The 21172-nt window shown below is 47.0% G+C and overlaps 1 protein-coding gene and 1 pseudogene across 2 annotated transcripts; both read left to right on the top strand.

Annotated features, from left to right (window-relative positions):
- Nucleotides 1–6: 6 nt before the first annotated feature.
- On the top strand, nt 7–7354 carry LOC309957508 (large ribosomal subunit protein uL11-like; annotated as a pseudogene). The gene is made up of 3 exons (XR_014327200.1): nt 7–135; nt 353–600; nt 6673–7354. The product of XR_014327200.1 is annotated as a large ribosomal subunit protein uL11-like (transcript).
- Nucleotides 7355–12644: 5290 nt separating this feature from the next.
- Nucleotides 12645–20870, top strand: PPP1R14D (protein phosphatase 1 regulatory inhibitor subunit 14D; the record flags this gene model as incomplete). Its single annotated transcript, XM_082832799.1, has 4 exons — nt 12645–12893; nt 20291–20374; nt 20578–20610; nt 20805–20870. 4 exons carry the CDS (start codon nt 12645–12647, stop codon nt 20868–20870), a joined length of 432 nt encoding a protein of 143 aa, XP_082688925.1.
- Nucleotides 20871–21172: the final 302 nt, after the last annotated feature.

Genomic DNA, 21172 nt, shown 5'->3' with positions numbered 1-21172 from the left:
TTCTCCCTCAGCCTGGTGCCCAAAGGGGCTCAGAGGCCGGGGCGCCCTGCCCCGGGCCACTGGATCCACCGAGTCCAGCCTCGCGTGGTTCCCCGCACCCCAGAAGTACACCCGTATTCCCGGAGGCCCGGACAGGTCAGGAGGACGCTTCAGCGAAGTCAGGCACCCGAGGGTGGGTCGGGCGCTCTGGGGCGGCTACCTCCGGCCTCCCTTTCCGGTCCGGGCCGGCATTCCCAGACCCAGGCGTGAGGCGCTTGGGAAGGGGCTGGCGGAGAAGAAATGGGGGAAAGCCCTATGCAAAAGATCTCGCTGTCGTCGTCAGCCCTCGGGAAATCATTTCCATCTGTGGCAGGAAGAGATCCCAGAAACTGCGTGGCTGCACCTTTGGTACCTGGAATCCAGGATGCCTGCTCCATCGTCACCACCTTTGCCAGCTCCGAAAGCCCTCCTTTCTGTCAGAGTGAGAAACAGGAGATTTCCAGTGTCCAGGCTTCCCTGCTTGATCTGCAGTGGTTCCTTTTGGTTTGAGGCCCTTCCTCAACGTGTACTAACGTTTACATTCGGGTCACTGTCGGAGCTGAGTCCCTGTTAGCCTCCTTGGTGAGTTGATCCCTTCTCTGCAGAATCCCTTTCCTCTCTCACCAGGTGGGGTGCTCCTGGTCAGGAGCTGGCTGCTTTCTTCCAGTGAAATAACATCCTTGGAAGCTAGAAATTCCAGCTTTCCAAAGTAGCTGAGTTAATGACCTTCACAGAGCCATGTACTCCTTGAAGCCAGGCTCATTGCATTTCCTGTGAGAAGAACTCCTCCTAAAGTCTATTCTTTATTTTTTTTATTTTTGGCTGTGTTGGGTCTTCGTTGCTGCACGTGGGCTTTCTCTAGTTGCGGCAAGCAGGGGCTACTCTTCCTTGCGTTGAGCGGGCTTCTCATTGTGGTGGCCTCTCCTGTTGCGGAGCATGGGCTCTAGGTGCGCGGGCTCCAGTAGTTGTGGCTCTCAGGCTCAGTAGTTGTGGCTCGTGGGCTTAGTTGCTCCGTGGCATGTGGGATCTTCCCGGACCAGGGCTCGAACCTGTGTCCCCTGCATTGGCAGGCGGATTCTTAACCACTGCACCACCAGGGAAGCCCCTAAAGTCCATTCTTTACAGAGCAAGATTGGTCCTATTAATGCTCTCCCCCCAAAGAGATTCCACACCTTCTCATGATGACTGAACAAACCCCAGCCCAATGGGAACGGTCTTCCTACTTTCTTATCTAGAGCAGCTTTACCTACTAGGTCCTGTAGCCAACCCTTCAATCTTTTTCCTGGCTAAACTGCAACATTCCCTAGCTGCCCACATTATGAGTGTTGGGGGTGGGAATCTGAGGTCTGTCTCCCCTTCTCTGGATTTTCTGGGGTTTTCCACTGCCCCAGGCACAGTGGGGAACATTAGAGCAATGATGGTACACCAGGAATGAAGCATACGATTGTGCAGTTACTGGAAAGAAAGGATTTTGTTGAGATTTCATTCCTACCTCCTTCAATACGTTATGCATACAAGAATCCTAACACAGGAGACTGTTACCTTATGGTAATATTACTACAGATTAATCATTACTTCCATTACACCATTACACATTACTTCCATTCCATTATATACACCATTACAAAAACCTACATCCGTCAAGCCCTGACAATGCCCAAACCCTATGTATTTCCCATGCATTGCCCCATATACTCAAAACAAACAAAGAAAATAGGTACTAATTTTATTCCCCTTTTACAGATGAGAAAACAGGCTCAGACAGGTGAATGAACTTGTCAGGTCACGTGGCAGTTAGGTGGCAGAGCAGGGATTGGAGTCCAGGAAGGCCACGTCTGTTGCTTCAGCACCTAAACACTGCTTTACTGCACTTACAATCTGACTTCAGCTGGAAATTCCACCCTCACCTCAGATTCAACTTGCCTGAAACACAAACTTTCAAGTGATGATCAGCCCCCATTTGAGATGCTTGCTGTGTGCCAGACACTCGACATCTGTGATCTCTGATTCCCACAACAGCTCTGAGAATAGTTTCTGCTTTGCAGAGAGGCTCACTAAACTCCATCAAGGTCACGCAGTGAAGAGTGGGAGGCAAGACTGTGTAGGGGTTCAGCTTGTGGGCTTCAGACTCAAGACTACTGGGTTTAACTCTTTCATCTCTCACTATCAGTTGTAGACTTTGGCAACTTATTTAGCCCCTCTGTGCCTTAGCCTCCTTGTATATGAAGTGGGGCTTCACAGGGTTAGTATGAGGGTTAAATGAGTTAATAGATACATTTGACACCTGAAAAAAGTGACAGAGCCAGAATTTTATCTCAAGTCTCTCTGACATCAAAAACTACACTTTTCTCACAACCTTATGCTGCTTCTTACGTCCAGAAGACAAAACCTACACACGAGGGGAAAAAAGACTAAGATAGTCCACCAAAGTGGTGAAAGTGATGGCATTTGAATGATGGGAATTCGAAGTGACATTTTCTTCTTCCTAGCTTAAAAATTATTTCCGACGCTTCCCTGGTGGCGCAGTGGTTGAGAGTCCGCCTGCCGATGCAGGGGACACGGGTTCGTGCCCCGGTCCGGGAAGATCCCACATGCTGCGGAGCGGCTGGGCCCGTGAGCCATGGCTGCTGAGCCTGCACGTCCGGAGCCTGTGCTCCACAACGGGAGAGGCCACAACGGTGAGAGGCCCGCGTACCGCAAAAAAAATAAAGTTATTTCCGAGGTTTCCTTTAGTGAGCATGGAATGCTTCCTTGGTGAAGAGAAAACTACATCATCATAACCTCCACATTGATCATATTTAGCCCCAAAATGCTTCTGTCTCCATATTCTCTCCTGATCTCACTGTCCCAGTCACTTTGGAGTCATCTGTGGACCCTGCCTTTTCTTTTTTAAAAAAAAATTATTTATTTATTTTTGGCTGCCTTGGGTCTTCATTGGTGCGCGCGGGCCTTCTCTAGTTGTGGAGAGTGTGGGCTACTCTTCGTTGTGGTGCGCATGCTTATTGTGGTGGCTTCTCTTGTTGCGGAGCACGGGCTGTAGGCTCACGGACTTCAGTAGTTGTGGCACGTGGGCTCAGTAGTCGTGGCAGACGGGCTTAGTTGCTCTGTGGCATGTGGGATCGTCCCAGACCAGGGCTCGAACCCGTGTCTCCTGCATTGGCAGGCAGATTCTTAACCACTGTGCCACCAGGGAAGCCCCAGGGAAGAGCCAATTTTGACTCCATGTTGGATTTGTTTCTTTGAATTTAACCTTTGCTTTTCATTGTTTTTGTTATTATAATCATACATAATGGCCTGCCTTAGGGAACCCTGCTCCTGTGCCTGAATGTTAAACTAAAGTGCCTTTGTTCAGCTCACAGGGAGACAATCTGACCCTGCCCACCTGTGAATGGCTGCAAAAAAGAAATTAACACATCCCCTCCCTGATGCAGGCCACAGGAGGAGATGTTTTGCAAGATAAATGGCCTTTTTACTTTACTTCCCCACCTCCTCCCCCTCTCTGTTCTATAAAAGAAACAGGCATCCAGACCCAGATGCGATGGTTTTTTGGGGACCCTAGTCTGCCTGTTTTCCAAATAAAGTCGTATTCCTTGCCTCAACAGCTTGTCTCCTGATTTACTGGCCTGTTGTTTGGCGAGCAGAGTGAGCTTGGACTCGGTAACACTCCAGCCCTGCCTTCATCTGTCCTTCACCTGTTCAGATCCTCAGTGACCCCCAAGACCCTCTTTAGCAATGTGTACAGAACCAGCTGTCCTCTGGATGGATTCATAAAGTTTGGTTTGTGGAGAGGTAGAGAGCGTCAGAGGTACTGGGGACCTTAGTTAAAGCCCTTCACCTTACATATAGGAAACTGAGGTCCAGAGATTTGTCCTTGATTTGTTCAGAGACACAGAGATAGTATGTGGCAGAGGCCACCTCCAGACTTCAGGTCTCTTGAATGCCAATCTTAGGTTCTTTCTGTGATTCTGACCTGACTTTCTGCAAAGCATTTCCAGATGATATTGTTTTCTAATTGTACATTGCAGGCCCAAGGAGAGCTGTCTGGGTAAGTTATCTCTTTTGTTAGACCACGTGGCTCACTTCCTGTCTATGAACTTGGGAAAGAGAAAGCCAGGGTTTATGCTACAGGTTTCCTTCATATTTGCCATACCACCAGTACCAACCACTGACCTTAGGAGTGGGTGTTTTGGTGAGAACATTCAGTCCTTAACACCACTACTAGAAAAGAAACACTGAGTGCCTTGTCTTGGATGGTGGTCTGGTGGTTTCTGTAAGTAGGTATAATGGATTGTCTACAAAGATGGCTATCAAAGATGGTAGACAGGACCTCACCTTCCCTGTAAGTGCATGCTACTCCTCCCACCAAGAGGTGACATCTATCTTTCCCCTCCCTTTGAATCCATAATTTGCTTTGACCAGTAGGACGGAGCAGAAGTGGTGCCACATGACTTTCAGGCCTCAGCTTTGTGGCTTACATTTTCCCCTCTTAGAACCAGTTGTGATGTAAAGTTTGACTACCCTGAGGAAGAGAGAGGCCACCGGAAGAGAGCAAGACCCTGGAGGATGAGAGACTGTGAAGGGAGAGAGAGGGATCTGGCTATCTCACAGTCACCTCAGCTGACTAGCTTCGTGAAGCTATCCTGCATCCTTAGCCCCAGTCGACTCGTCCCAACAGAGATTAGCTACACCTGTGAAGCCCTGGTCACGTTGCAGAATTGTGAGCAAATGTGTTTGTTTTAAGCCTTTAAATTTTGGTGTGATTTCATAAGCAGTTAGGTTAGCGGGTCCCTGGAGAAAGAGAATCAGGAATGGCATTCTTGACATAAGAGAAGCCATTTTGGGGGAAGTCCCTGGCAGTGCAGTGGTTAGGATTCCGGGCTTTCACTGCCGGGGACCTCAGTTCGATCCCTGGTCGGGGAACTAAGATCCCACAAGCCACGCTACGAGGATAAATTTTTAAAAAAAGAGAGAAGCCATTTTGTGATCTAAAGCCTGGCCGCAATGCTTGCCCTCAAACAGGTCTCAGTAACAAGGATCTCGAGGGAACAAAGGAATGTCAGAACAGAGAAGGCAGTCAAACAATAGTGCAGTGATAAAGCAGAGTCCTAGTTCCTCCTCAAGGGATATATTCAATACATGATTATACGTCTTTGAGTTCAGCAGGAACTAAGGCCCCCACCCAGGTGGAGGACGGAATGATGATGTTGACCCTCCTGACTTCAATCCAACAAGACTTGGACTCTGTCAACCTTTGCCATAATTCTATGCTGAATGCTCCTCTGCTCAAGCCTCTTCATGAATATGCATGTACCCTTAGCTCAGAACTTCCAGTTTTGCTGTTCGGTGAGAGACTGCTTTGGGAAAGATCCCTGGTGTTCTCCTTACTTGCTGCAAGTAATAATGAATCCTTCCTTTTCCCAGTCTCTGGCTGGATCGTATCTGTTGGCTCAACACCCACCAAGAGGCCAACCCAGTTTTTGGGTAACTGTTTTGCGGCAATAATAACTGAAACAGAAGGATAATATATTTACAGAACGAATTTTAGTTTTAATTATCTAATGATTATAAATAAATACATTTTATAAATTTTAGTTGTAATGATCTAAATAAAAGCCTTCTAATTCCCTTGATAATGCAGAGTCAAGGATTTTTTTTTTTTTTTAATTTATTTTTGGCTGCGTTGGGCCTTCATTGCTGCGCGCTGTGCGCGGGCTTTCTCTAGTTGTGGGGAGCAGGGGCCACTCTTCGTTCCGGTGCGTGGGCTTCTCATTGCAGTGGCTTCTCTTGTTGCAGAGCACAGGCTCTAGGCGCGTGGGCTTCAGTAGTTGTGGCAGGTGGGCTCAGTAGTTGTGCCTTGTGGGCTCTAGAGCACAGGCTCAGTAGTTGTGGCGCACGGGCTTTGTTGCTCCGTGGCACGTGGGACCTTCCCGGACCAGGGCTCAAACTCGTGTCCCCTGCATTGGCAGGCAGATTCCCAACCACTGTGCCACCAGGGAATCCCAAGGATTTTTGATAAGGAATTTTGGGGAAAGTAATGACCCTTGAAATACTTTTCCAGGCGAGGCTGCTGTCACCTGTTCAATCTTTATGTAAAGGAGACAAGGCCCCTCAGATACTGCTGCAGCCCTAAAAGGGGAATTTTTTTGTTTGTTTTTGGCCACTCCTTGAGGCTTGTGGGATCTTAGTTCCCCGACCAGGGATCAAACCCAGGCTCTTGGTAGTGAAAGCACAGAGTCCTAACCACTGAACTGCCAGGGAATTCCCTCAAAAGGGAATTCTTGAAGAATTTTGCTAATGTCCAAAATGCTCATGGGACTTCCCTGGTGGTCCAGCGGTTAAGACTACTTGCTCCCAAGGCAGGGGGCCCGGGTTCGATCCCTGGTCGTGGAACTAAAATCCCACATACCGCAACTAAGCCCATGCACCACAACTAGAGAAGCCCGAGTGCTGCAACTAGAGAAGCCCATGTGCTGCAATGAAGACCCAGAGCAGCAAATAAATAAATAAATGTTTAGAAAGTGAAATAGCTGCTTGGGAAATTTTTTTTAAAAATGCTCACAATATTTCAGCGTGTTTGATAGCCTCTAAATGGTCACTAATGGTCCACACCTGCTGGTATTCATACTGTTTTGTGTGTAATCTCCTCCCCTTCAGCATGGCTGGACCTGGTGATTGGCTTCTGATGAATAGAATACAGCAAAAGTCATGGGATGTCACGTCCTAGATTAGGTTACAAAAAGACTGTGACTTGCTTTTGGCTTTCGGATCAGAGGAGGCCAAGGTGCAACTTTCTTCAGTCGTCCCGAATCCGGGTTCATCCGACACCAGCTGCCTCCACTATGCCGCCTAAGTTCGACCCCAACGAGATCAAAGTCGTGTACCTGAGGTGCACCGGTGGGGCAGTCGGTGCCATGTCTGCCCTGGCCCCCAAGATCGGCCCCCTGGATCTGTCTCCAAAAAAAGTTGGTGATGACATCGCCAAGGCAACTGGTGATTGGAAGGGTCTGAGGATTACAGTGAAGCTGACCATTCAGAACCGACAGGCCCAGATTGAGGTGGTACCTTCTGCCTCTGCCCTGATGATCAAAGCCCTCAAGGAATCACCAAGAGAAAGGAAGAAGCAGAAAAACATTAAGTACAGTGGAAACATGACTTTTGATGAAATTGTCAACATTGCCTGACAGATGCGGCATCAATCTTTAGCTAGAGAACTCTCTGGAACCATTAAAGAGATCCTGGGGGCCACCCAGTCTGTGGGCTGCAGTGTTGATGGCTGCCACCCTCACGACATCATAGATGACATCACAGTGGCGTGGTGGAATGCCCAGCTAGTTAAGCACTGCAAAGAAAAATAATAAAGGGTTATTTGACAACCAAAAAAAAAAAAAGACTGTGACTTCCATCTTGCCTACCCCCCCCCGCCCCGCCCCTCAGTGCCCTGGCTCTTGTGGAAACCAGCTGCCATGTGGTGAGTAGCCCTCTAGAGAGCTCCACATGGCAGGGAACAGATGTCTGGCCAACAGCCCTGGCCCGCACCTGGCTTGCACCCTTCTGAGAATCCCTGAGCCAGAAGAGCCAGCTAAGCCACCAACTAAAACAGTGATATAATAAATGCCTACTGTTTTAAGCTGATCAATTTGGGGATAATTTGTTATGCAGCAATATAAAACTAAGATATTCATTAACTAAAAAAATTAGGATATCAAACTATAAACAGTTTATTTGGTACAACCTTTCAGGGAGCTAATATGGCCATAACATCAAATTCCCCTACAAGTTCACGCTTCCTTTGTCCTTGTAGTTCTGCCTCTAGAAAATCTGCTAAAGTGTGGGAGGGGGGAGTGGGGGTGGGAAGCATGCGTTGCTAAAAAAAGGAATAGTTACAAGGATGTTCAGAGCAGCAATATTTATAATGGCAAAAAAATTGGTAGCAATTTATATATCTAGTAGCAGGGGATTGAGTAACTAGATCATGGAATTGCCTCTAACAGAACAGGTTGGAAACTATTAGTGAGTCTTGAAAGCAAAGTGACTTGCTGTCAGCTTGAAAAAATAAAGGTAAGTTTTGCTTCATAAGACATTTTCATTTCGTGTTTGTATGCGTGTGTGTCATGAGGTTAAATGAATTTCTTACTCTGGGTCATGGTCTAAATTTTGAGAAACTCTGCAGTGTTGAAAAAAGATGTGTATAGAATTACTTAATGACACAAAAAGTATTCAAAATATAAGTTACAAAATAGCACACATGTTACAAAATGATCCAGTTTCGTGAAAATCCAAAATAAGTAAATCTATATAAAAAGTAGAAAATACACCAAACATATCGTTTATACTTCTTATATCTATATTTTAGAATTTTCTACAATGAACATGTCTTTTTAAAAACTTTTTTTATTGAAGTATTGATAGTTTTTTTTTTTAACATTTTATTTATTTGGTTGGTTGGGCCGGGTCTTAGTTGTGGCAAGGGAGCTCCTTAGTTGCGGCTTGCCAGCTTCTTAGTTATGGCATGCAAACTCTTAGTTGCGGCATGCACGTGTGGGCTATTTCCCTGACCAGGGATTGAACCTGGGCCTCCTGCACTGGGAGCGTGGAGCCTTAACCAATGTGCCACCAGGGAAGTCCCGATAGGTTTTTTTTTTTTTTAAATATTTATTTGGGGCTTCCCTGGTCGCACAGTGGTTGAGAATCCGCCTGCCAATGCAGGGGACGTGGGTTCGAGCCCTGGTCTGGGAAGATCCCACATGCCGCAGAGCAACTAAGCCAGTGAGCCACAACTACTGAGCCTGCGCTCTAGAGCTCGCGAGCCACAACTACTGAAGCCCACATGCTGCAACTACTGAAGCCCGTGCTCTTAGAGCCTGTGCTCCACAACAAGAGAAGCCACCGCAATGAGAAGCCTGTGCACCCCTGCTCACTGCAACTAGAGAAAGCCCACATGTAGCAACAAAGACCCAAAGCAGCCAAAAATAAATAAAATTGTTTTAAAAATCATTTAAAAAAAAAAGAGAGAGAATAGAGACTTGCCAGAATGCTAGCAGTGGTTTTGTGTGGCAGGATTATGGGAATTTTTAAATGTTTTAGAAAATTTAGAAATGTTTCTAAAATGAACATGCTTTTCTTTTATTATAAAAATTTTTAAGGACTTACCTGGTGGTCCAGTCGTTAAGACTTCTGCTGCAGGGGGCACGGGTTTGATACCTGGTGGGGGAACTAAGATCTCACATGCTGCGTGACGTGGCTGAAAAATTAAAAAACAAAAATCCTGTCTAGTTCTGATGGGGTCTGCCTGCTGCTTATTTTATCCCACCACTGGACCCAGGCCAGGCCAGGAGAGCAGGGAAGACACCCTTGCCTCTGCCCAGGTCTGCACCCTCCTTATTTCCCCACCCTGATATGACCCTGTGGTCCTGGTGGCTTTTCTTCACATCTTATCTTGAAACTTGAGTTCCCTTATCTTGGGCAAACTTACTGATGAATAGTGACACTCCTCAGGTCAATGCTGAGATGGAAGAATGTAAATAAGGAGAGTTACACTATAAATAACGGGCATAACTCATTTGTGTACCATCCAGCTTCACTGGGGCCATGTTTTGTGCTCATGCAGAATCTCACCAACCCCCAGTTTACAGATGAGGAAATATGCTCAGAGAGCCCCCATGCATGAACCTGTCTGTGTTCCTGTGTAGGCATTCATGAAGTTTGCATATTCCAATCCATTGCCAAGTTCTGTTAAATATTACCGCCTAAATAGCTCTCCAATGTGTCCACTTCTCACTATCACCAGCGCTACCTCCCCCTGTCAAGCCCTACAGCAATGGCCTCCCAACTGACCTCCAGGACTTCTGTGCCCTCTGATCCTCTCTGTATTCAATAGCTAAGGCGATATTTTGGAAATTTAAATCTGAACTCGTCAGTCTACCCAACCACCCTTGCTTAAGATTTTGCAGTTATTCCCAACGCTCTTAGGATAGAGACAAAACTCCTTAACATGGTTGACAGGGCCCTATGTAGATACCTCCACCCTGTCTGCCTCATGGCTCGCTTTTGCTTCCCTCATCTCTTTGTTCCATCTCCATTGACCTTCTCTAGTCCCTTGTATTCACCCTCTTCCTCCTGTCACAGGGCCTTTGCATATGCTGTGCCTTCTGCCAATTCCACTCTTGCTGGCTCCTGTACCTAGTTAACTCCTACATTATCTCCTCTTACCTTTTCTTCAGATCATTAAATACAGTTGTAGTTTTACATTTATTTGATTAGTTGGTTAATGTTTGTTTATTTTTACACTAGACTGTAAGTTCCATGAAAACAGAGACTGTGTCTTTTTTGGATCACCAATCCCCAGTACTGAGTATAATACTTGACCTACGAGAAGAGCTCATAAAATCTTTGTTAAATGAATGAGTTAATGAATGAACAAAACCCATAGACTCTTCTGATCTGGTTCCTTTTCTTGAAAGGGCTCCCAAACGCTTCAGAAGACAGAAACAGAAGAGGGAGGGAACAGCCATAATAATGCCTGTCACAGAATGTAACAGGTCATCAAGGTAAGAGCTGAGTCTACAGGCTGTATTTTAGAGGCCTCCCTACCCCCTTCTTATTGCCACCTTCTTCCAAAGAGGACCAGGAAGGAAGCCACTGCAGAGAAATTCCAGGGCCAGCCTTTGACGGACAGAGCCTCACCAGGAAGGCAGGGAGGATGAGAAGGCAAAGAAAGGAAGGGAAGGGATGTCTATTGAGAAGGGACTCTGTTTTGGATATCAGGCTGAATGTTTACATGCATCATCTCATTTAATCCTCTCCAAAACCCCATTTTGCCGATGAGAAAACAGACTCAAGTTGTGAAACTTGAGGGTTATTAAACCAATGCAGGGCAAAGCTGGGTTTGAACTGGGGTCTGTCAGCCTTCCTCTGAAGCCTGGGCTTTTCCAGGCTACCATCTTGGCCTCCAGCCTTCAAACATCTCCCTCACCCTGTTAACTTAGGGCCTAAAATTTCATCATTAAAGACTCATCCGTTGGCCTGTGTCTAACACTGTCTTTTAGGAGTCAGTGTATGAAGTTGATACTTTGGAAACAGAAACTCAGCATCATAAAGGCAACCACTACAAGACCTAAAAAATACATAAAAGAAAAAAAATACATAAACAAAAATTAGAATGTGCAAAGGAAAGGGGATGAGAGAGCATGAGTGAGGGAGTTAAATCTCTCATCGTTCATACTGAGGAGAGAAGAGATACTGTCTAAAATGGACAAATTTATGATATTACACAAAGGGATAATGGTGATCTCAGGAGAACTAAAAGCAGAAGCTGTTGGTTGGGTTCCCTCTAGGGAGTGGAACTGGGGGGAAGAGAGACACTTTCATATTTCATTTGTCCTGAGCTGTTCATTAAAAAAAAAAAATTATAGTAGTATTCTGTTGTGTAACCTTTCTAAAAAGTTTTGAAATTTTTGTTACAAAAGACTAAACAAACAAAAACACCCTTCCTTTATTTATTTATTTAGTAATTTATTTATTTTTGGCTGCATTGTGTCTTCGTTGCTGTGCGCGGGCTTTCTCTAGTTGCGGAGAGCAGCAGCTACTCTTTGTTGCAGTGTGTGGACTTACTGCAGTGGCTTCTCTTGTTGCGGAGCATGGGCTCTAGGCAAGCGAGCTTCAGTGGTTGTGACACACGGGCTCAGTAGTTGTGGCACGCAGGCTTAGTTGCTCCGCAGCATGTGGGATCTTCCCAGACCAGGGCTCAAACCCGTGTCCCCTGCCTTGGCAGGCGGATTCTTAACCACTGCACCACCAGGGAAGTCCAAAAACACCCTTCCTTTAGAATGCAAGTAGGCCTATAAGTAATAGTCCTTGACACCTGGGTAAATGTTAGGTCTGCAGGGTTTCTCTGCATCAGGAAGGACGTGAGTCGGGGGAGGGTCATGTGATGATAAACATGGCTTCCTAAGCAGTTGCCCCTGGGGAATGGGCTTGGGAGACAAGCTCGCCTTTGCAAACACAGGGCCAGGGTAGTACCTCTTCCCTCACATTCCTAAAGGCAGCTCATACTCAGACACAAGAGGATACTGACCCCATTAGGGCCAGAGATAACCACCCCTCTAATTATCCCTGAGGCGACTCTGCCATCAGCAGCACAACTCTCTGAGCAGGAGCCCTTGCCAGCCAGGGACCCCACTGCAGCAGGATCCATGTGACCGCAGCTTCTGGGGGCCCAGGTGGATCTAGGCCAGGAAATTGGGACGCTGAGGGCTCTCAGGTGAGTGTGACTCAGGTCAGAGCCCCGCACGCCTCAGGACCCAAGGGCCTCTTCCTCCTCTGGAGGCATGGCATCCTCTTGACCTTTGCTTGGTATATCACTCCGTCCCAGCAGCTGCAGAAAGGGAGCCTGGGGCACGGCTCAGGAGTGCCACTCACCAGCAGCCAGGAGCCAAAAGACTGGCATTCCCAGCACTAGACAAAGGCCTATTGATCTTTGATCCCCACCACTCCAGGAGCCTTGGCCCTCCCTCCTGCCTGCCTTCCTTTCTTCCCTGCTGGCCTCAGCCTCTGTTCTGTCTCCTCGTTCCCTGGCTCTTGCTCTGACTGGCAGTTTTTCCCAGCTCCTTGACCAAACCAATCCTTCCATGCTGTCTTCAAGCCCTGCCTCCTGCACATCTCCCAACCCGAACAAGGAGAATCCAAGAAAGAAGGTCCAGTGGGCTTCTGGGAGGAGGAGGACGTCATCCACAGACTCAAAGTCCCAGTCCGACCCCTCCAAAGCGTCCAGGTCCCGGAAACTCAGCCGGCTGACGGTGAAGTATGACCGGGGGCAGCTCCAGAGCTGGCTGGAGATGGAGCAGTGGGTGGACGCCCAGGTTCAGGATCTCTTCCAGGTGGGTAAGACACCGCGGGCCGGGGGACCGGGAGAGAGCCTGCTCTGAGGCCTCAGGAGGAGCTGGAGGGCAGATGAGAGATGCTCCCATGGAGACAAAGTTTTTCCCCACAGGTGAATCATGGGTTTGCAGTCCTGAAATCTGCCTCCCTCTGGTCTGGGCTCTGCCTCTCACTCTCTACATAATCTGGAGCAGGTCTTTTAACATCCCTGAGACTTAGTTTCCTAATCTATAAAACGGGGCTATCAATGCCTGTCGTATACCTTTCGTAGGACTTTTTGAGGCTCAGATGAGATAGTAGAGGAGTTATTTTTCTTTATTTTATGTCTTTATTTACTTTCAACCTCAACACACATACACGACTAGAGCGACATTGTTCATTCCTGTAGCTGTCAGCCATGTGTAGCTATTTAACTTTAAACTGATGAAAATTAAAAGTTCAGTTCCTCAGTCACACTAGCCACATTTCAAGTGCCCCATACATCCAGGTGGCTAGTGGCTACCAAGTTGCCAGCGCAGATACAGAAAATTTCCATCATCTCAGAACAGATAGTGCTGGACTAGAACGTCAAAGTTATCAGTAGTGAACGCTAATACCAGCGCCTGACCTAGCCTTGGCCCTGGCTCTGACTGACTCCCCTCAACCCCACCCTGGGAGAGTAGCCCTTTTTTTTTTTACCTAGATACCTACTAATCGGGATCCTAGTGTCGTAACAAATGCTGCTCCAACAACAAGAATAACATTTTGAGCACTTAACTCAGCACTAGGCACAGTACCCAGCACCTGACTTGGGTTATTTCATCCAGCCCTCCCCACAAGTCCATTAGGTAGGTATGGTTTACCATGGAGGAAATGGAGGCTTAGAAATGTTGAGTAACTAGCCCAAGGTCACACCACTAGGGAGCCCAGGGACCAGGAGCTGCAGCTGGGGCTCTGCCTGTAGCGCCTGAGCGTTTATTCAAGCTGCTAGTGGTTCTCCACACCTGAAGTACTTCAGTAATAATCCGATGCCCCAGCTGCATTTCAACTGAATTTCAGTCTACTAGGGTGGGGCCCAGGCACTGGTCTTTTTCATAAGCTCCACTGCTGATTGTAGCGTGTGGCTGGCGAGAACCACGCACCAAGCCGGAGACCAGAGTCCTCCTTGTCCACATGCCATGGTCCTTGTTTCTCTCCTTCCTTACTCAGGTCCTGTCTTTTCTTTTGGGGGCAGCAAGGGCTTGTGATTCTTCCAGGTAAGGGCTGTGTCAGTGGTCCTGTGGTTGGGGGAGGGGAAGAGTGATGCATGTGGCCCAGGCTGTCTTGTGAGTCTCACTGTGTCATGTGTTGGTTTGGTCCAGGTGTTGACGGTGTCCCTGGCAGCATCCTGGGCCACTCGCAGAGGGGAGAGAGATGCCCTAGAACTGGGAACAGGAGAGGCAAACTTTCTTTGCCTATGTGTACTCTCACCTTGCAGGACATCTCCGCTGCCCTTCAGTCCTGCCAGCACCCTCCCTCTCTGGATCAGTTTCAATTTCAGACTGTTGTGCCCTTACATAAAAAGTCTCATATCTCAGACACCTCAGGGCAAAGATCAGGCAGGGGAAAAGCTGTAAAATAATGAACTCATAACATTGGAAAACAGGACATATGGGAGGACCGCTCCCAGGCAATGATTGTAATAAAATAACCTGGTCTACAGTTGTCATGACAATTGTCCAAAGGTGCCAGGTGGCAGTTCCTCTTCTAATCTCTGTCCTTTTCAGCAGGAAGCAGGCAAGTGGCTGGGGAAGCCTCAGGTGGCTGGTCATCTTGGGCAGAGGTTGAGGCAACCCAGTCTCCAGGCTTACCCTGCCTCAGTTATTCCTGCACAGAGCCCCTCTCCACCCACTGGGACTCCCCACCACATGCCCACCTTGGGTAGCACCACTGGGAATGGTTCCAGGAGTGGGTTGCGTCACTATTTGTTTAGTTTAGTTTAGTGGAACCCAACCTTCCTTTGTTGGAGGACCCCACCTCTTCTCACTGGGTGTGCAGCCTGCTTTAGGGTCTTGTGAAAAGCCAGATCTGTGTTCAACAAAACAAACTGACTTGGGGGCCTGGAGTTCCTGTTGTCCAGAAATGGAGTGTGGATTTGGCTTCTAAGCAGGGACTTAAACACTCATGAGTTTCTCCTATTTTAAGGAGACTCTTGTTTAACAATATGCCCCCCTTTTGTTACCATCCCCTGTGTCCTGTCTCCTTTACAAGACTCCTTAAAGAATTTGTACCAACTCAGAGGCTTTACTTACTTTTTCCTTTCCTATCACCATTCAAACCACTGGATTCTGACTTCTGTTCCCACCACTCTATTGAGACCTCTTGGCAAAGTCACCAATCACCACCTTGGGGCCAAATCTAGTGTACACATCAGCAGGGGACACTGTTGACCACCCCAGAGTTTCCTATAGCTTACATGATACCATACATTTTGATGCAGCCCTTTTGATGTGATGGCATTTTAAGAAACAATCTATTAAACTTACAACTTTAAAAATGTATTATCAGGAATTCCCTGGCGGTCCAGTGGTTAGGACTCGGAGCTTTCACTGCCATGGGCCCAGGGTCGATCCCTGGTCAGGGAACTAAGATCCTGCAAGCAGTGAGGCCAAAGGAAAAAAAAACAGTATATATATATGTGTGTGTGTATATATATATATATAGTCAATGAAATGTGAAACAAACATTTGTTAGCTCATCTCTGAACTTCACTCGATTACTGGTTTCTATGGCAGAGAGATCAGGAGTAAGTGGACAGAGTGTGGAGTGGAGCAGAGAAAGGGGTCAAATCAGGCAGCATCTGTCAGGAAACCACCACATGTAATACAGAGTCACAATATAACCATACTTGTTCACCTCGGTCAGAGTTGTTTGATATATCTGCTTATTTTCTGAGAATTCAAAAAATACTTGAGGGAAAGAATATTTTGGATTATGATTTGAGCCCATATTCTCAATACCAGACTGCAGTGACAATCTGACTCTCAGTGATATACATACCCTATGTTCAATATACGTATAGTTAATGTCATAAATGATATAAAATGGTTTTGGGAGCAGGACTAATCCTTTTTTAGAGGTGGAATTCTAATCATTAGTATGTATTTTTATTATTTGGCCCCAGCATCCACCTTCTGGGATTCCAGTTACATGTATGTTAGACCACTTGATATGGTCCTACAGATCACCAAAGCTCTATGCTGTTCTTTTCTTTTCTACCAGTTTTTTTCTCTCCATGCTTCATTTTGGCTAGTTTCTTTTGCTATTTCCTCAAGTTTAAATGGTATTTTTTTTCTGTAGTGTCAAATATGCCGTTAATTCCATTCAGTAAAATTTTTCTTTAAAATATTTTATTTTTCATCTCTAGATGCTTCACTTTGTTCTTTCTCATGTCTTCCATTTCTCTCATTACTATGTTCATGTTTTCCTCATTTGCTAATTCCATCATCTCTGTCATATCTGATCTGCTTCTATTAATTGATTTTTTTCTCCTGCTTATAGGTCACATGTCCTGCTTCTTGGCATGATTAGTGATTTTTTTATAGATTTATTTTTAATTAATTAATTTATTTATTTATTTATTGGCTGCAGTGGGTCTTCTGTTGCTTTGTGCGTGCTTTCTCTAGTTGCAGCGAGTGGGGCCTACTCTTCGTTGCGGTGTGCACGCTTCTCATTGTGGTGGCTTCTCTTGTTGCAGAGCACAGGCTCTAGGTGTGCAGGCTTCAGTAGTTGTGGCACACGGGCTTCAGTAGTTGTGGCTTGCGGGCTCTAGAGCGCAGGCACAGTAGTTGTGACGCACGGGCCTCGTTGCTCCACGGCATGTGGGATCTTCCCGGACCAGGGATCGAACCCGTGTCCCCTGCATTGGCAGGCGGATTCTTAACCACTGCGCCACCAGGGAAGCCCTGTGACTAGTGATTTTTTTTTTTTTTTTTTTTTGCGGTACCTGGGCCTCTCACTGTTGTGGCCTCTCCCGTTGCAGAGCACAGGCTCCGGACGCGCAGGCTCAGCGGCCGTGGCTCACGGGCCCAGCCGCTCCGCGGCATGTGGGATCTTCCGGGACCGTGGCACGAACCCGCATCCCCTGCATCGGCAGGCGGACTCTCAACCACTGCGCCCCCAGGGAAGCCCTGACTCGTGATTTTTGATTGGATGCTGGACATTGTGAATTTTACGTTGTTGGATTTTTTTTCTTCCTTTAAAGTGTTGGACTTTGTTCTAGGATGCAGTTTAGCTACTTGTGGTTCAGTTTGATCCTTCTGAAGCTTATTTTTAAGTTCTGTTGGGGTGAGTATAGAGTGGCCTTTAATCTAGGAAATAATTTACCCCCCAAGTAAAGCAGGGCCCTCCTGAGGTCTCTCCTGAATTCCTGTATGATCGGTGATGACTGTCCACTCTGACTGAGTGGAAATTGATTTGTGTCAGTCCTCTGTGAGGTCTGGGAAGTGTTCATCTCTGTGCCCACAGTGCCTCAGAGGACCTGGCTTTGTGAAGTTTTACCCTGTGAATGTGTATCTTGTGTTCAGCAAAGACTCTGAAGAACCTTTATGTAGATTTCTGGAGGTCTCTTTCTTCATAACTTCCTCCTCTGCAGAACTCTGGCAACTTCCAGCCACCTCAACCCCAAATTCTGGTATCTGTCATATCAATTTAGTATGACCACTGTGCTCTGCTTGGGATCTCCCTTTCATTTCGTTTCTTTCCCAGGTAGTGCTGAGTTACCTGTTATGTAAAGTCTGAAAACACTTTTCATATATTTTTGTCCGGTTTTCTAGTTACTTATGTTGAGAGAATAAATCCAGTCCCTGTTACTCCATCATCAGAAGTGTAAACATCTTGTTAACTCCTATTCAGCCTTCAGGTCTGAGATTAGAGGTCACCTCTTCCTGGAAGCCTTCCTAAACCCCAGGCTTGGTTAGGTTCCCCTTACATGTGCTACCATAGTGTCTCATCAGAGTGCTTATTGCCCTGTATTATAACTGCCATTTGACTTGTCTGTATCCCTCAGGAGACTATAAGCTTTTCAAGGGCAAGATCATGTCTGTCTGTCTTTGCTGTTATGGCCCCATCACAATGCTTGGTGCATAGCATGCTCTCAATAAATATGCATTTAATGAATGAATGCTAAATCAGATGCGCTAGAAACCAAGGAAGCAAAGCGGAAAGTCTAGAGTTTAGGGTGAAAGAAGTAACTTAGAACCCTAGCACTGTTTATTTTTAAAATGGTATAGAAGGACCAAAACTGTTAACAGTGGTTACCCATTGGCAGTGGAAGGAATGAGAGGGTGAGGCATCTTTTCTCTTTCTTTCTTTTCTTTTTTTTTAAAAATATTTTTTAATTAATTAATTAATTTATGGCTGTGTTGGGTCTTTGTTGCTGTGTGTGGGCTTTCATTGCAGTGGCTTCTTTCTTCGCAGAGCACAGGCTCCAGGTGCACGGGCCGCAGTAGTTGTGGCTCGCGGGCTCTAGAGCGCAGGCTCAGTGGCCATGGCTCACGGGCCTAGCCGCTCCGTGGCACGTGGGATCTTCCCAGACTGGGGCACGAACCCGTATCCTCTGCATTGGCAGGCAGATTCTTAACCATTGAGCCACCAGGGAAGCCCTTTCTTTCTTTTCTAAATCAACTTTACTGAAGTCTAATGGCAGACAAGATTTGCCTGTTTTTGAAGTGTACATTTGAATGCACTTTGCCATATATAACCACTATCCCATCAAGATATGGAACATTTCCACCATCCAAAATGTTCTTCAAAAAGCACTTACGGGGCTTCCCTGGTGGTGCAGTGGTTGAGAGTGCTCCACAACGGGAGAGGCCACAACAGTGAGAGGCCCGCGTACCGCAAAAAAAAAAAGAAAAAAAAAAGCACTTACTTGTTTTTGTTTTTTTTTAAACAGAGAGGGAATTTTTTTAAAAACAAGTGTATTTTATTATTTGTTATTTATTTATTTGGCCATACCATGTGGGATCTTAGTTTACCAACCATGGATCAAACCTGTGCACCCTGCAATGGAAGCATGGTGTCTTAACCACTGGACCGCCAGGAAGTCCCAGCACTTACTTTTTTTTTTTTTTTTTTTTTGCGGTACGCTGGCCTCTCATCATTGTGGCCTCTCCCTTTGCAGAGCACAGGCTTCAGACACGCAGGCTCAGTGGCCATGGCTCACGGGCCCAGCCGCTCCGCGGCATGTGGGATCTTCCCGCACCGGGGCACGAACCCGTGTCCCCTGCATCGGCAGGCGGACTCTCAACCACTGCGCCACCAGGGAAGCCCCCAGCACTTACTTTTAAAAAAAAAATTAATTAATTAACTTATTTTGGCTACGTTGGGTCTTTGTTGCTGCACATGGGCTTTCGCTAGTTGTGGTGAGCGGCGGCTACTCTTTGTTGTGGTGCACGGGCTTCTCACTGTGGTGGCTTCTCTTGTTGTAGAGCACAGGCTCTAGGCACGCAGGCTTCACTAGTTGTGGCGCACGGGCTCAATAGTTGTGGATCGTGGGCTCTAGAGCACAGGCTCAGTAGTTGTGGCTCACGGGCTTAGTTGCTCCATGGCATGTGGGATCTTCCTGGACCAGGGCTCGAACCTGTGTCCCCTGCATTGGCAGGCGGATTCTTAACCACTGCATCACCAGGGATGACCCTTATTTTGGAACATTTTATAATCTGTAACAGAAACCCTGTACCCGCTAGTGGTCACACCCCATTCCCTACCACCACCACTTCCAGCATTAGGCAACCACTAATCCACTTTGTGTCTCTATAGATTTACCTATTCTGGACATTTCATACAAATTGAATCATATAATATGAAGCCTTTTGTAACTGGCTTCTTTCACTAACATGTTTTCAAGGTTAATCCATGTTGTGGCATGAATCACTACTTTGTTCCTTCTTATTGCTGAAAAATATTGTATGGCTACATATTTTATTTATCCATTCACCAGTTGATGGACATTTGAATATGAATAATGCTGCTATGAACATTCATATGGACATATGTGGATGTCTGTTTTCACTTCTCTTGGGAATAGACCTAGGAGTGGAATTGTTGGGTCAGATGATAACTCTATATTTAACATTTTAAGGAACTGCCAAATTATTTTCCAAAGCATCTGCACCATTTTGCATCCCTACTAACAATGTTTATAACTATTGAAATTAAACAGATACTCTTTTTAAAGAACCCTAGACTGTTTCAGGTAGACCATAGTAGTTATTCAGTAACTGTTGAATAGAAGGATGAATGGGGTGGTTTGAGTAAGGTGAGGAGAGGAACTGAACATGGGAAATAGAGTGGGAGATGGGTGAACCCGACAGTTAACTGTCACCCCAGCACCAGCTAGCCAGGCTCCTCTGAGCCCCGTGTGATTCCCAAACAGGATCAACCAACTCCTTCTGAGCCTGAGATAGACCTGGAGGCTCTCATGGAACTATCCACAGAGGAGCAGAAGACTCAGTTGGAGGTAGAATGGGGGGCCAGGCGCCGGGCCCAGGGGTTGGGGGATGGAAGCTGGGCTTGGACCAAGGGGAGCCCAAGAACCCGGGTTCTGCCTCCCCATCTGTGTGTGGAGAACCAATTCAGAGGGGAGAATTCCTGGGAGACTGATTGGGGACTCGTGACAAAGTGCTGTGGCTCGGGGACCCACTCTCTGCTTTCTTCCACCAGGCTATTCTCCAAAACTGCCCCCGCCCCACAGAGGTAAGGGATGCTCTGTTAGTCTGGGGGTAAGAGGAGGCCCAGCGGGACGGCAGCTAGCGAAGAGGAAAGCTTGGTCCTGGGTCCTTCTCCCCTTCCCTGACTCTGAAGCGATGGGGTCAGGTGGAGACTAGGGAGAGCAGTGTGGTGGGTGGGTGTGACCCCATGCCTTGATCTCACCCGTGTTTCTTTCTCAGCCTTTTATTTCTGAGCTGCTCAGTCAACTCAAGAAATTTCGGAGACTCAGTCGGCCTCAGAAATAAGCCTTGTGAGACTACCTTCATCAGCTTCAGCACTGCCAGGTCTGCCCTGAACCCCTGGATCCTGGGCTGAGAGGGAAACAGCTCCTTGGGACACAGACAAGGAACATGGAGAGTGAGGAGGGACATTTGGACACCCCTGTCTATGTGCAGTCACAGCTAATTCCTGTCAGCTGGGCTTTCTGGGAGCCAGTCATGGCTATGGCCCAGTGCTTTCCTTGGCAGCCGAGTGAATAAAACCTTGAGGAGCCCCAGCTGAATGGAGTGTGGAGCATATCTGTGCTGAGGGATGGAGGAGGGAGGGA

The sequence above is a fragment of the Leucopleurus acutus genome, assembly GCF_964270905.1.
Source record: "Leucopleurus acutus genome assembly, chromosome: 1".
NCBI classification, from domain to species: domain Eukaryota; kingdom Metazoa; phylum Chordata; class Mammalia; order Artiodactyla; family Delphinidae; genus Leucopleurus; species Leucopleurus acutus.
The sequence above is the reverse complement of the archived record's forward strand: the minus strand, read 5'-3'. Positions and strand labels throughout refer to the sequence as shown.